At 67.2% G+C, this 14302-nt stretch overlaps 1 protein-coding gene across 1 annotated transcript; it reads left to right on the top strand.

Annotated features, from left to right (window-relative positions):
• Nucleotides 1-733: 733 nt before the first annotated feature.
• On the top strand, nt 734-14240 carry CHLRE_03g210065v5 (uncharacterized protein). The gene is made up of 19 exons (XM_043061573.1): nt 734-1215; nt 1384-2526; nt 2763-2975; nt 3201-3616; nt 3751-3908; nt 4099-4292; nt 4480-4648; nt 4768-6338; nt 6590-7219; nt 7435-7663; nt 7891-8012; nt 8274-8335; nt 8565-8733; nt 9098-9928; nt 10170-10245; nt 10427-11268; nt 11436-11551; nt 11718-11895; nt 12140-14240. The coding sequence occupies exons 2-19, from the start codon at nt 1426-1428 to the stop codon at nt 12452-12454; spliced, it is 7392 nt and encodes a 2463-aa protein (XP_042926702.1). The 5' UTR covers nt 734-1215; nt 1384-1425; the 3' UTR covers nt 12455-14240.
• Nucleotides 14241-14302: the final 62 nt, after the last annotated feature.

The following is a 14302-nucleotide window of genomic DNA, read 5'->3' as shown; positions in this document are numbered from 1 at the left end:
CGCCACGCCACGCCCTATGCACGCGGCGTCCCCAATCCTCAGGAGTCCGGGCTAGCACCCCTCCTGCCCCCCCACCCCCACCCCACACACATTTACACACATTTCCGGGGTGCCAAACGCCAAACGTGGAAATGCTTGTCGCCGGCACAAGCCTGGCAGCGCCGACCGATACAGGGCTACTATCTGGCTGAGACAGGGGGGTATGCAACTCGGCACTACTTGGCGAAGCCGACAGCCCGTGCAAGGTGGCAGGCACGGGCTGCATGGGGGGTCTGAACCGTGTTTGGACCCCCCAGGCCCCGGCATTGTCCTGCCGTCTCTGCCATTTGAGGCATCACGTCCCCTGCTGTGTATCAAGTCCCATCTGTGTATGTCGTTACAGGTGGTGCACACGATCTTGCACTCCAGCAGCGTGTTCTTTGTTCTTTCGCAGGAAAACCTCCCAGCCGGCCGCATCCTAGGGCCTGTTGACGCCCAGGCTGAATGCCATGTCCCATCGGCACTCATCGGCCATCGCGTTCAGGTGCACCAGACTTCCCCCATGCCGCATTGCCGCCATCACCGCCACCGAGTTATGCTGCCACACGATGCAGTCCGCATAGGATGGCGGTGGGCGGCAGCGACGGCACGCACAAAAATAGGGCTCTGCATCAGCAGTATGACGGTGCCGCATTCACGGCTCCCGATCGCCTGCTTGCCAGGTTACGCTCATGGCCATTAATCATATGCCGTAAACATCATGATGTCTTAAGCAGCTTCATATGCAACGCCGATGATATGTTTCCGGACGGCGGAGGCAAATTAGCTTTCAGAACCCGCAGGCCTTCCAACCTCTCTGCCGCTGCATGGCTGGTTTTAGTGTGCATCACGCTAAATTATAAGATAATATATGGTGCGGACCTGCCGGACTGCGTTGTTTACCCCGCAACGAGTTCGTTGTTCGGGCCATGCAAGTCGTCTCTTCAACGCCGCGCTGGCGAGGACAGCGGCTCTGTGTACAAACTTGATAGCGCCCGAATCGTTGCCGAACGGGAGCCGCTCGCATGGTTCCGGTGGGGCAGGCTCTACGGACAGCTCTCCAGCTCAGCAGGCAGGCACCGTGTCTTGCGCGACGTCACGGTGGAGCTTGACTGCGGGGACCTATGGCGCATCCAGCAGAGGGAGTGCGATGCGGCCCTTTGGCAGGCCCCGCAATGGCCAAGTGCAGGGTTACAGGTGCGGTTTGTGTATGTGTAGGGGGGAGCGAAAGGGGGAGAGGTGCTGTGGCGGATGTGGTCAGGTTTGGGAGACTTGGCCGGCTAGTTCCTCACGCGCAAGCTTCACGTGGCCAAGCGACATACGATGTCACGCCCACTGTCTTGTTCTGTGCAAACGCAAACGCAGGCCGGGCCCGGGTTCCTGTTTTGGCCGGCCCTGCACGGCGCAATGTCGAGCGCCGTGCGACTGAACCTGACTTGCCCGGCGGAGGAGTGGCGGGCGCTGCTAGCAGGTGGGGCAGCACCGTCCAGCGGCCCTGCACGCGGTGGCGGTGGTGGTGGCGGTGGGTCCACGGCTGGCAGCAATGCCACAGGGGCCTCACGCGGTAGCAGCACACGCTTGGCGCCGTGCGGCACAGCCGCCGTCAGCTCGGCAGCGGAGCTGGCAGCGGCGCTTGCAGCGCTGCAGCCCACACACGCCGCGGTGCTCATCACGCTCACAGCCAACATATCGCTAGGTGACATCAGCAGCTCAGCCTCTGGGACCCCAACGCCGGTATATCGGCCCGTGACGCTTGTGGGCGGCTGGTCGTCGGCGGCTGCGGCGGAGGCGGAGGCAGAGGCGGAGGCCTCTGTGCAAGGCGTGCCTTCATCCAAAAGGCAGCCGCCGGTTGCACCGATGCAAACGGAGTTGGACTGGGCGATGCGGGTGGGGGCATTTGATCTGACGAGCCCACCGCCACAAGCAGCAGCAGCAGCTGCGGCGGCATCAACGGCAGCTCCAGGGGCGCGCGGAGGCACCGCCCGGCAGGCACGGCTTGTGCTGGCGGACCTCACGCTGGTGAACATGCCGGCGGGGCCGCGGGAGACCTGGCCTCTGGGGCTGCTGCCGACCAGCATGCACGGCGTCGCGGGCGTGGTGGGCCGCACTGCGAGGCCACCTGCTGCCGGCACCGGTGCAGGAGGCCGCGGCAGCAGCAGCAACACCAGCAACAGCAGCAGCGCCGGGCCGGACAAGGGCAGCAGCAAAGGCCTCGGCGGCGGGGGGCCCGTCCAACAGGAGGGGGTGCAGCTGGAGCTGATCAGGTGCCGTGTGGTGCTGCCGCCGGGGCCCATGAGGCTCTTGAGCCACTGGGCGACGCGCGCCGCGGCGGTGGCGGCGGCAGATGCGGAGGCGGCGGCGTGGGATGAGGGCGATAGGGAAGGATGGGCGCGAGCGGTGCCGTCACCGGTCCTGGGCGTGCGGCTCGCATCCTTTGCGGCGCCGCCGACAGCAGCGGAGCGGGTCGCGGTGCAGTGGCTGGGGAGCTACATGACGCAGCTGCCGCCGGTAAGGCGGGACTTTGCAGCAGGGCACGATGGGACGATGGCAGTCGGGAAGACGGAAGTGGATGCCTAGGTCGTGTGCCGCACGGCGCTCCTCGGGGGACAGTGGACAACGGTTAGTGGTCGCAGCAGTGCCTTGTGGGGCGTGTTTCGGCACCTGCATGCTTCCCTGGCGACCCAAATCAGCTTTACGGAACCCCATGCCTTAGTGACGCTGCCGCGCGACACACCGACACGCAGGTGGTGGGCGGAGACGGCGCCGTCACCGCCTCCGTCGCGGCGCTTCAGGGCTGGGGCCGCCTCTGCAACACCACCCTGACGGCGGCGCCGCTGCGCACGCCCGCCGCACCGCCCCGGCCCTTGGACCCCTGGACCCTAAGCGACCCACCCGTGCCGCCGGCGGCGTGGGCCTTCGCCGCCAGCGCCGAGGAGCTGTTGCAGCTGCTGACGGCGGTGCGTTGCGTGCGTGCGGCTGCGTGCCGCTGCTCATGCGCCCCACGTGCGTGTGTGAATGTGTATGTGTGTGTGTGTGTGTGTATTGTCGGCAGCACGGCCATGTGCATTCGTTTTGCAACACGTGTGCGCGCCGCCCCGACGTCCTGGGCCTTGGTGGCACCGATGCCGACCCCCCACGTCAACTTCCGTGCACCTCCGCATGCCCCCCACAACACGCAGCAGCCGCCGGACTGGCACAGTCAGCCCGACGCCGCGCCGCGGGAGCGGGTGGTGGTGCTGCTGCGGGATATCGACCTGGCGGCTGCGGCGGCGGCGGCGGCGGCCCTGCCTGAGGCCGGCCTGGTCCTGCCGTACGGCCTCACACTGGTGGGCGCAACCACGAGTACGGCAGCTGCTGATGGGGTGTCGGATGTGTCGTACCGTTTACGTGTACGGCTGCACCTGGGCGGGCGGCGGCTGGTGGGCTCCGTGCCTGCGGGCGGGCGGCTGGCGTTCCGGCACCTGGTGGTGTCAGGTCTGCCGCTGGACGGGGCTGTAGCAGCGGCTGCGGTGGAGGCAGCGGCCGAGGCAGTAGCAGCAGGCGTGGACTCGGAGGCGGGGTCTGCGTCGGCGCCAGGCATGGCTGCGTGGCTGGCCAGGTACGTGTGACCGCGTGCCTTTGCTCAGTGGGCCCTGGGCCCCGGATTTGCACCTGTGGCCGAGACGCCTGCTAGCTAGCTAGGGGCTGTGCGCAGCTGCGCAATGACAAGCACCGTGCGTGCCACGTGCGCAGGTGCGGACCGGCGCGCACCGGTGCCCCCTCCTCCGGCTCGGCCTCAGCCGCCGCGGAGGCCGCCTCAGCCGCCGCCAATACCGCCGGCGCTGCTGCTGCCGCTGCAGTGCCGGCGCTGCGTGTGGAGCTTCACGGCTGTGACCTGGAGCTGCCCGCAGGTGGCTGGGTCGCTGCGCGCAGGCGGGGGTAGCCTTGCTTGCGCCGTCCATGCAAGACGGAACGGAGTTGTATACGGTGGAAGTGTCGGTGTGAGGCACACCGGAGCTGCGTGCTGACGCTGTCTGCTGCTGACCCAGTTGTGAACCCTTTTGTGACTGCTGTGTCCCGCTGGTGTCACCTGTTTTGCAGCGGTGCATGACGCACTGAGGGCGGCCAACAGCCACCGCATGTGCATGTGTGCCGCCGCCGCCGCCGGCCCTTCACCAGCAGCCCGCAGCGGTGCCCTGGCGACGGCGTCGGCCGGGACCTCTGCAGCCACCCCCGCCACGCAGTCGGTGCAGCAGTGGCAGCTGGCGGCGCGCCTGCTGGAAATCAACGGCGAGGTGAGATGCATGCACAGAGGCAGCAGCAGGGTGCGGCGGGGTGCGGTACACACGTGCAGCAGCACGCACGGCGTGGGTGCGGTGCCGTGCAGCAGGTGACACTTTCAACGGCGGCCCGCGCGTGGAGATGCCCTGTTGAACGCGTTTTTGTGCTGCGCACACGGACAAATGGGCATCACTTACACAGGTGGACTGGGGGGATGCGCCGCATGTGCTCGTGCGGTCGGGAGTGCTCGCGGCGGCGGGGCTGCGACTCAATTCCACACGACTGGTGGCGGCGGCGGCGGCGGCGGCAGGCGGCGGCAGCGCCGCTGCCGCTGCCAAGGGGAGCAGTGGAGGTTGTGACCTAGCAGAGCGTGAGTTCCGTTTGCTGCACTCGCGAATGTGGACCTGCGCCATCGATGCTTTATTCTAGTTCACTGTGTGCGCTGCTGACCACTGACTCTGTGCCCTATCAATTGTTTTGATGCTGCAGTGTGGGACGCTGTTGCTTCGCCAGCATCACGCCCAGCAGAGCGACCGGTGGAGGAACCATCAAACCAGCAAACTGCAGGCGGCTACGCACTGTCGCGGAGGCGCCTGGCCGCCGCCTGCGACACCAGCGGCTTCAGCGCGGGTGAGCTGGTCGGTGGGGTGCTGGGTGGCTTCGCCGCGGGGCTGCTGCTCTCCGCCGCCACCGCCGCCGGCGTCGTGATGTACACCCGGCGGCGGCGGCACAGCTGGCTCAGCAGCCGGCTTGGCGCCGATGCTGCCGCGGCGCCTGCTCCAGGCAACAAGCCAGTTGTGCTTCCGCGTTCAACGGCAGCAGCTGGGTCTGCCGCCAGCGCGGCCGCCGCCGCCGCAGCAGCAGCAGAAACCGCAGCCGCTGCTGCTGCTGCCACTACGGCTGGCGGCGGTGCCGGCATGGCCGCCGGGCTGCTGCCTGCAGGAATGCTCGGCCCGCACAGCACCAGCCGAGGGGCACCGCCGCTGTTGACAGAAGCGGGAGGTGCGGCGGCGGCAGCACCAGCGGCATCGGGCTGGGCACCACCACCACCGGCGGCGGCGACGGCGACAGCCGCAGCGCCAGCGCCGAGTGCTGCGGCTGCGGCGGTCCTGCTGACCAGCGTCGGCCCCGAGGACTTAGATGCGGGCGCGCATGCCGCCGCTGCTGCGGTGCGCGCTGCAGCTGCAGCGCCTGCTGTCACTGGCAGTAGCAAGTCGGCGCGTCTGTCGCCAGCTGGCCCCATCGCCAGCCGTGGCAGTGCGTCCGACAGCGGGAGCGTTGTCGCCGCAGGCTCCTCAAGTCGAGCGCGTCTGCCTCTGCCACTGTCTTTGCGGACTCCTAACGCACCGCCGCCAGTGGCATTCGTGCCCGCGGCCGGGAGCAGCACGGCGGCGCCGCAGCCGCTGCTGACGATTGCGCCCGAGTCAGGGAACCTGTCTGCAGAGCTTGCTGCTGCCTCGGGTGCGGCTGCGGATGCCGCGGCCGCGACCACGGGTGCCTGCACGGGGGCAGCACCGGGCTCTACTGGCCGGTACGCAGGGCCCGGCTCCGCTCCGCACCCGGCGGTTGCAGGTGCGGGCCGGCGGGCCGGCGGCAGGCAGGCATCCCTGGCAACACTCCAGTCCGGGGCGTATGTGCAAATGCCCGCCGGCAACGCCCGACCGGCGCCCCTGCCGCTGACACCGCTAGGAACGCACTGTGACGACGGCGGCAGCGCATCGGCCAAGCCGGGCGGTGCGCGGGTGGCTGACGTCGCGCTGGCCGCAGCCACGGCCGCGGAGGCGGCGATCAAGCGCGAGGAGCAGGCCGCGGCAGCGGCGGCGGCGGCGGCGGCGGCGGCGGCGGCGGCGGCGGCCGCCGCAGGCGCGGCAGCTGTGGCTACACAGGAGGCCGCGCAACCCGAAGCGGCGGAGCAGCAGGCGGCTGCGGCGGCGGCGGCGCGGGCGGCGGAGGCGGCATGGCAGGCGCGGCTGGCGGCGGCGGCGGCGGAGCAGATGGAGGAGGACGCCTTTTTCGCCGCGTCCAGCGGCGGCCCCGGCCTAACCACGCTGTCCAACAAGGTGCGGCGACGGAGCGACGGCCCACGCTTGTTGTCCGGCTTGCCATGAGTTGGGACCTGACATGTACAGACGTGTCGGCATGTGCCTTGAGGGCTGCGTGGGCGATGGGCACGGCTCTCTGCATGCGCAGTTGTCTGCTTGCTGCTTGCATATGCAGCGCTTTACTATACGATTGTACGAAACACATCCCAGCCTCGCATCATTCATTGCTTTTACTGCCTCATCACGCTACGCCGCGCCACCCCTTGCAGTCCGACAGCCAGTTGGACGCCAGCGGTTCGGCCGCCGCCGCACGCAACGCACGCGCTCGGCGGCGCAGCATGTTCGACTGTCTTCTGCAGGCGGAGCGGCAGCAGGCGGCGGCTGCGCGCTACCTGCACGCCCGTACACCTCCGCGAGCGGCGGCATTCGCCACGCCCGCCGCCGGTGCCATCACAGCTGCCTTCGGCGTTGCCCGCCGTGTGCCATCCGTGACGATGCCCTCCGCCGCAGCTTTGGGTGCCAGGCCGGCCGGCGGCGGCGGCGGCGGCGGTGGCGGCGGCAGCGGGCTTCCCTCACCGTTGTACGGGCGACCCGCGGGTGGCGGCGGTGGTGGTGGTGGTGGGCGCCTGAGCGCGACTGGCATGATGGCGGCTGTGCAGCACGCCGGTGGCCCGCCGTCCGCCGGCCTGGGTGGCAGGCCCAGCGCTGGGCAGCGCTCCGCCGGGATCCCCCGAGTGGCCCTGCTGGGGCTGGCGGCCGGCAGTTCGGCGGTGCCGTCGGCGGCAGAGGCAGCTGCGCCCGGTATGGGCGCTGGCGGCGGCGGTGGAGGTGATGGCGGCACGGAGGCGGCGCACCGGGCCCTGGCGGACGAGATTGAGGGCATGATCACGCGCCTGCAGGTGAGGGAGAGTGATGGTGAGGTTGAGCGAGACAGAGCTCCGGCCGGCTGACATGCGGCATCAGGACACGAGGAACTGCTGGCACTGCTGTCAGTCACCACACCTTTGCCGCATACGTGCATGTGTCTACGGTATGTGCACATGTGTGCCAGTCACGGCAATCCAAGTCCATGCTGCATGCGTGATGCGTGCACATGCCGACCGGCGCCGTACAGGACGTGGGGGGCGGCGTGTCCGGTCCCGCCACCCCCACGCCCTCAGGCATCATGCCCCCCTCGGGCAGCAGCGGCGCCATGGCGGGCGGCGGTGGCGGCGGCGGCGGCGGCGGCGGCGGCGGCGGCGGCGGCGGAGGGGTGGCCAGCGGCCCCCCCAGCAGCACCGGCGGCGGCCGCGGGCGCAGGCAACAGCTGCTGGGGCAGGGCGCATACGGCCGCGTCTATAAAGGTGGGTGTGCCGTTTGAATAAGAGGGCGCATGGGAAAGGCGAACAAGCGAATGCCGTGCGGTTTGCATGGGAGAGTCATGCCTGGAACCCGCAACCCACCGCGCCGCACGCACCCCCAACCACGACACACACACACACACACACACACACACACACACACACACACACACACACACACACACACACACACACACACACTTCGTTTCTTTAACGCACCCTTCCCGCAGGCGAGTGGCGCGGCCTGCCTGTGGCCATCAAGGTGCTGCTGCTGCGGGAGGGCGACAGCGAGGCGCGGCGGCAGCGGCTGGTGCGCGAGGTGGCGCTCACAGCCACGCTGTCGCACTGCAACGTGAGGGGCCGAGCCGGGGCGGGCGGGCGGGTCAGGCAGGCAGGGAGGGTCAAGAATGGATTGGCAGGGAGGGAAGGGTCAGGGAGGGAGAGTTAGGGATGGAGGGAGGGATAGGCCGGGCCACGAAGCCGCATTGGATGACCAAAACGCACCGGGCCCGTCTGTGTCGCTTTGTTTGCATGTGTCTTGTGAACTTCGCCGCTGCCGCGAAGTAAGGGCATCCACACACGCTGGGCTCGGCCGCACTCCCCCCCCCCGCAGGTCGTGCCCACCTACCACTACTCTCTGCAGCCGGTGCGGGTCTTGGCGGGCGGCGGCGGCAGGTGGGCACCCGGCGGCGGGCGGGGAGGGCCCGGCGTGTGTGAGGTGTGAGGTGCGGGCAGCCGTGCTTGAATGGCCGCCAGCGGATGCACAGATGCAGCCTTGACGCGATTGGACCTGTGGCTTCGTTTACAATCGTTTCGGTAGAATGCATGTGGAACGTGGCCTCGTGTCTGCCCCCTATCCTCGCGCTCCCTCCAATCTGAATGTGCGCGCCACGCCGCCACACAGGCGCAACCCCGTGCTCCAGGCCCAGCGGCTGCTGCAGCCCGCGGAGGGCGCCGTGCCCACTGCGGAGGGCGCGCTGATACGGGTGGGCGCGGCGGCGGTGCTGCCGGCGGCGGCGGAGGCAAGGGTCCAGAACACCTTTGACGGCATGGAGAGCTCTACTGAGGAGGAGGTGGGGACGTGGGGCCCATGGTGCTGCTGCTAGGGTGCTGCTGCTGGTTGCAGGTTGCGAAGGGAAGGGGTCGGACAAAGGGTAACGCGGAGCCGTGTGAGGGCGTCATGAGGCGGGAGGGAGGGAGGTACAGTTGCTGCGGCAGCTTAGCCGAGCCCAGGAGCAAGGGCTATCGCTGTCACGAATCAAGGTAATGATAGGTTAATGGTATTGGTGGCAGCGATGGTCATGCTCTTGGGCATCCTGTGCGCCGCTTGAGCACCACCATCAGGACTGAAGCCGGCCACTACAAAGGAGCGCAGGTGTCGTCGTTCAGTGCGGTGATCGCAACGCCCATCCTTGTTTGCTGCGGTGTCGGCTGCAGGTAGTGGCGTTCCAGCTGTCCATCTACATGCAGTACTGCGACGGCGGCACCCTCAAGGAGGCGCTGAAGGCCGGGCTGCTGGCGCCGCCGCCGCCGCCCTCTGCTGCAACCAGCAGCGGCGGCGCCGGCAGGTCTGGCGGCGGCACCGGCCGCGCGACGCCCAGCCGACACGGGTCCGTCATCACGGCAAGGTCAGCGGCAGCGGCGGCGGCGGCTGTAGCTGCTGCAGCGGCTGCCGCGGCCACGGCTACGGCCACGCCTGGGAACACCGGTGGAGTGGGACAGGCAGCGGCTGTTGCAGCGGCAGGCGGCGGCGCGACGACGCCGGGCGCTCCCGCATCACCGGTTGAGCCGCGAGCTGTGCACTGGCTGCTCCCGCCGCCACCGGCACCACCACCGCCACTGGCCCAACCACTCTCACCACCTGGTGGCGTGCAGTCCCCTCTGCCTCAGTCGGCCTCCCTGGCCACCGCGCCAGCAGCGGCACCGGCGGACTCGCAGACGTCGCCCTTCAGCGCGCTCGCGGGTCTGAGGCTGATCGCCTTGCAGCAACCGGCGGCGGACAGCCCGGCCACGCAAGGCGGCGGTCCCCTACTTCCCACAACGGCAGCTGGTCTGGTGACGGCAGCTCAGCCGCCGGACCGCGCGGCGTCTGCTGCAGCAGCCGCCACCGCGGCCCCAGCAGTGCCGGAGGCGGCGGCGGCGTCACCGACCAGCACCCAGTCAGTGCCGCTGCCACCGCCGCAGCAGCAGCCGCTGCCGTCCTGGGCGGCGGCGTTGGCGCAACGGAAGCGAGTGGAGTGGGAGGATGTTCGCATGACCGGAAACCTGGTAAGAGTGCTGCGGATGGACTTCAAATTTGGTAATGTCGTTGCTCATTCATTCACACACAGTCACACGTACGGGCCAGAGCTGTAAGCGTTGCCTGTCCTAATCGTGTACCCCTGCCCATACACACACGTGCGGACTCGTATCGCTCTAGTTGGCTTGCACGCTGAGGGTGTCTTCCTCTCTCTCACTCCTGACCGGCCCTCCACACCTGCCTGCAACTGCGGCTGCTGCGCACGAGCAGCCGCTGGCGCTGCTGGCGGCGCTGGATGTGCTGCAGGGCCTGGCGTACCTGCACTCCTGCGGCGTCATTCACGGAGGTGGGAGTTGGCTTGCAAAGGAGCGGGGGCCGCCATTGCTGAGATTAACCGGTAGCATGAAAACATGCGTGGAAAACATGACACCTACCATACATGTTGGGGCTTTCAATCCCAACCTTAGCGTCCTGTGAAACAAGCACACCTTCTCCGCCTCCCGAATTTATGCCGCTTGCAACTGCAGACCTGAACGAGAACAATATATTGCTGGTGTCGGCAGACCCAGTGCTGCCGCCCGCATTCGCCGAGGCAGTCGCCGCCGCCGCCGCGACGGCAGCAGCGCCGTCAGTGCCAGCGCTAACGCTTTCTACGGGCACACAAATGCTGTCCAGCCATGGTAGCGGCGGCCATGCTGGAAGCGGCGTGCTGTCGACGAGTGGCACCTTGGAGCAGCTCACAGCGGGGCCTGGGGCGCGTGTGTTGGAGAGGCATGAGGAGGCGCAACGCCAGGCCCAAGCCCAGCCAGCGGGCGCGGCGGCTTCACCACATGACAGCGCCGCCGCCGCCACTACCACTGCCAGCGCGGCGGCAGCGCGTGTGCCTGCGCCCGACGGCTTGTCGGGCGGCGGCGGTGACCGGGGCTTCAGCCGAAGTGGGTCGCTGTTAACGCCCATATGGGACGGCAGCAGCCGCGGCACCAGCCACGCCATTGGCGCCGCTGCTGGCGGCCACGCGGAGGGCGCGGCCACAGCCCAATCAACGGCCGGTGCTGCGGCCGCCAGCGCCAGCACGGGCACGGGCGGCGCCGCAGCAGCGCCTGCCGGCAGCAGCGGCGCCGCCGGCTCCACATCCCGGCTCCTGTTGCGCCGCGGCAGTGCCCTGCTTCCCACCATCGGCTCCGTTGCATCGGGTAGGTCCACTGGCTCCAGCACTGGCGGCGGCGGCGGTGGCGGCGGCTCCTCACACCTGGTTGCGCAGTACCGGCGGGTGTCGGAGCTGCTGCGGCACGTGTTCAAGATCTCGGACTTTGGGCTGTCGGTGCGGCTGGAGGACCCCGGCCAGACGCACGTGTCAGACATGGCACAGGTGCGGGCGTGGAGGGGCCGCTGTGAGGCGGCTTGCTGTTACATTCTGCTAAGACGGGGGGCCGCTGCAGGCGTGCACTGCATGCATGCTGATGTACATCCAACCAACCGACCAACCAACCACCCGCCGCCACGCACCACACGCCGCCCGCCAACCGACACGCGCAGGGCACGCCCTACTACACCTGTCCGGCCGTGATGACCTCCGGCCAGCTGTCCCCTGCCAGCGACATCTACGGCTTCGGAGTCATCTGCTGGGGCCTGATGCACGGCGTGTCCATATGGTGCGGGGCGCACGTGGTGCGCGCGGGGCGTGCGGGGCATGTGGCGCCGTGCGGCGCGTGCTGCGGGGGCGAGGGGATGGCTGGGAGGCTGGTAGGCAGGTAGTGAAGGCTGGCCGAAGCCAACCCGCCCGCGCATCCGCCCCGCATCCCCACCCCACCCCACCAGGGAGATTGTGCACCTGCTGCCGCCCGTGTTCGCGGTGGCTGCGCCCACCCTGCTGCGGCACACCAGCCAGGAGCTGCCGCCGCCGCTGCGCGAGGTGCTGCGGCGCTGCCTGGCGCTCAACCCCGCGGACCGACCCACCGCCTCGGAGCTGCTGCCGCTGCTGACGCAGCAGCTGCAGGTGCGTTGAGGGGGAGCTCTTGGCCGCGTGCGCGTGCGCGTGTGCGTGTGCGTGTGTGTGCGTGTGTGTGTGTGTGTGTGTGTGTGTGTGTGTGCAGTCTGAGCACTTCAACTACCCCGCATGCTTGTGCGCTCACGGTGAGCGCGTTGTTCCAAGGTGGAATATGCTCAGCTTGCTTCTTCATTCCACCTGACCGCGACCGTCAAGCGCACACGCACGCACCTGAAATCAATGCCTGTTGCAGGCCGCTCTGGGTCCGGAGCTTGCGGCAGTGGTTGCGGCGTCGGAGCGGCGTGAGCGCTCGGAGCGGCGTGTGGCTGCCTTGGGCTCATCCACCGGCATGCTGCCCACGCCGCCCACAGCGGCTGACTCAGCCGCCGCCGCGTTCCTGGCGCAACCGGCAACGGGTGCTGCTGCAGCCCCTACTGCTAGCGGCAGCGCTGCAGCAGCTACTGCGGCTGCGGCTTCTGCCAATCAGGCGGATGCTACAGCGGCAGACGCGGCTGCAGCAACTGGAAGGCAGCAGAGCGGGGGGCTGGGGGCACTGCCGCTGGCATAGGCCCGGGCAGGGCTCATGCCGAAGACTTAATTTTGTATCGCCACTCCTTGTGAGTGGCACTGGCAGGGAAGAGTTGGATTTGTATTGCTACTCCTTGTGAGTGAGTGGCGCTGCTGGCAGCAGGCCTGCGGCAGCATGGAAGCGTCGCATACCTGTGCCTTGTTGACGCCAGGGATTGCGGCTTGCTACAAAGGGATCTCTGGGTACGGATGCCCCCAATCTATAAGCGCGGGCATTCGAATTGGGCAGGCCAATCGCCCTCGTTTCCCCCAGTGAAGGCGGTGGGTTTGCACTCCATCACAAACTGCATGCAAGGCTGTGAATATACGTACTGTTCTGCTTGCACTGACCATGCTGCTGCTGGTGGCTACTACGGCTCCCCCAATGTCCGATTTCAGTCGGCACCGCTTTGGATTGGACGCCATATACGCACTGTTGTTTGCGTACACTGCGTATTGATGCTGCTGTTTGTGTTGAGATTCTTTACTTGTTTTGCCTGTTTGTCTTAAGGCAAGCATGAGAAGTCATTGAGGGACTGGCCAAATGGGTATCACGAGCCTGGCACCGTCCATTGAGCATTGCAATAGCTGCCACGGACAACGCAGTGCTACCCACACGCAAGAGAGGCGCGGTGGGACACAATCGCTCATCATGCACGAGGGGTCCATGGGGCTGCACGTACTGCACGGCGGGAAACCTGTTGGGGGCAAGTGTTGTGTTGTGGCAATATGGCTTGAACACGCATGCTTAGTTGTGCACAAATTGAGTTTTCATCTCCACTTGCTTTCAGTAGAATTGTTCCCACCCACACTGTTCACAGTGTGTGGTTTATACGTATTATGTTTTGCATGTGCGGTGGCTGGTGACGAACTTGGTGTTCCCATTGCTCTCTGCTGCTGTGGGTGACCGTGTTTGCCCGCCAAGCCAAAATGACGCCGGGCGTCGCAACTGTAACCAAAATTCGACTTTGTCACCGGGCCTTAGTCCAGTCAAGTCAAACGGCGTGATGGGATGTGTTCAAAGCCCATGACGCCTTGTTCACCGTAAGTATCAACAACGCACACAACGGGTTAGCGAGGCTGCAATGAGCATTTTATGCAGTATATATACGAGCCCTGCGCAGCCAGCCATGGCTTTGTTTGTTAAAGTGGGGCCGAAGTCAGTGCCGGAGTGGTTGTGTGCATGGACATGGCTATTGCACACGGATTGTGACATAGACACAGGCTAGTGTCGTTGGCACGTGGGCCGTGAGAGTGGGCGTGGGCCGTGGGAGTGGGGCTGGCGGCATCACGACCGGGCGTTCGGGCGTAGAGTGTGCCCGAACGTCGTTTGTGCCTTTGTGGACCGTCTGACGCACAACAGCACTCAGCTGGTGTTGGGGCAGCGCATGGCATACCGTGCCATGTCCTGCGAGTCTCCTTCCTCGTGCAGTCGTGCTTTCCAACACAGCTGGTGACGGCTTGGGTGACGGGGTCAGCCGCCGCATGAGCGCATCAGAGCGTGGCGGCGCCCAAGTCGCGCCGCCTGTGGATGACCGTGCTGGACGTAGCATGGCCGCATGGGCCCTGGAGGCTGCTCGTGCTGGTGCACATATGGCGGCAAGGGAGACATGGCAGCAGCAGGGGAGGCATATACCCCCCTGGGCAGCAGCGTGGTCTTTGCTCGGCATAGTGCTCACGCACCTGACGCACGCCATATCCCACCCTTAGTGGTCGTCGCCAGGGGTTCTTAAGAGACTAGAGACTTTAACGTTTGTCCCCCCCAAAAGCTGTAAATCTCCCCCCCCACTAAAGCCACCCCCGAGTACAGTCACGACAAAGGTGTGCCGCTGAATGTGCTGTGAACTCC

This window comes from Chlamydomonas reinhardtii, chromosome 3 (assembly GCF_000002595.2).
Source record: "Chlamydomonas reinhardtii strain CC-503 cw92 mt+ chromosome 3, whole genome shotgun sequence".
Taxonomy (NCBI): Eukaryota; Viridiplantae; Chlorophyta; class Chlorophyceae; order Chlamydomonadales; family Chlamydomonadaceae; genus Chlamydomonas; species Chlamydomonas reinhardtii.
Note: the sequence above shows the minus strand (reverse complement) of the source record. Positions and strands in the feature narration are given on the sequence as shown.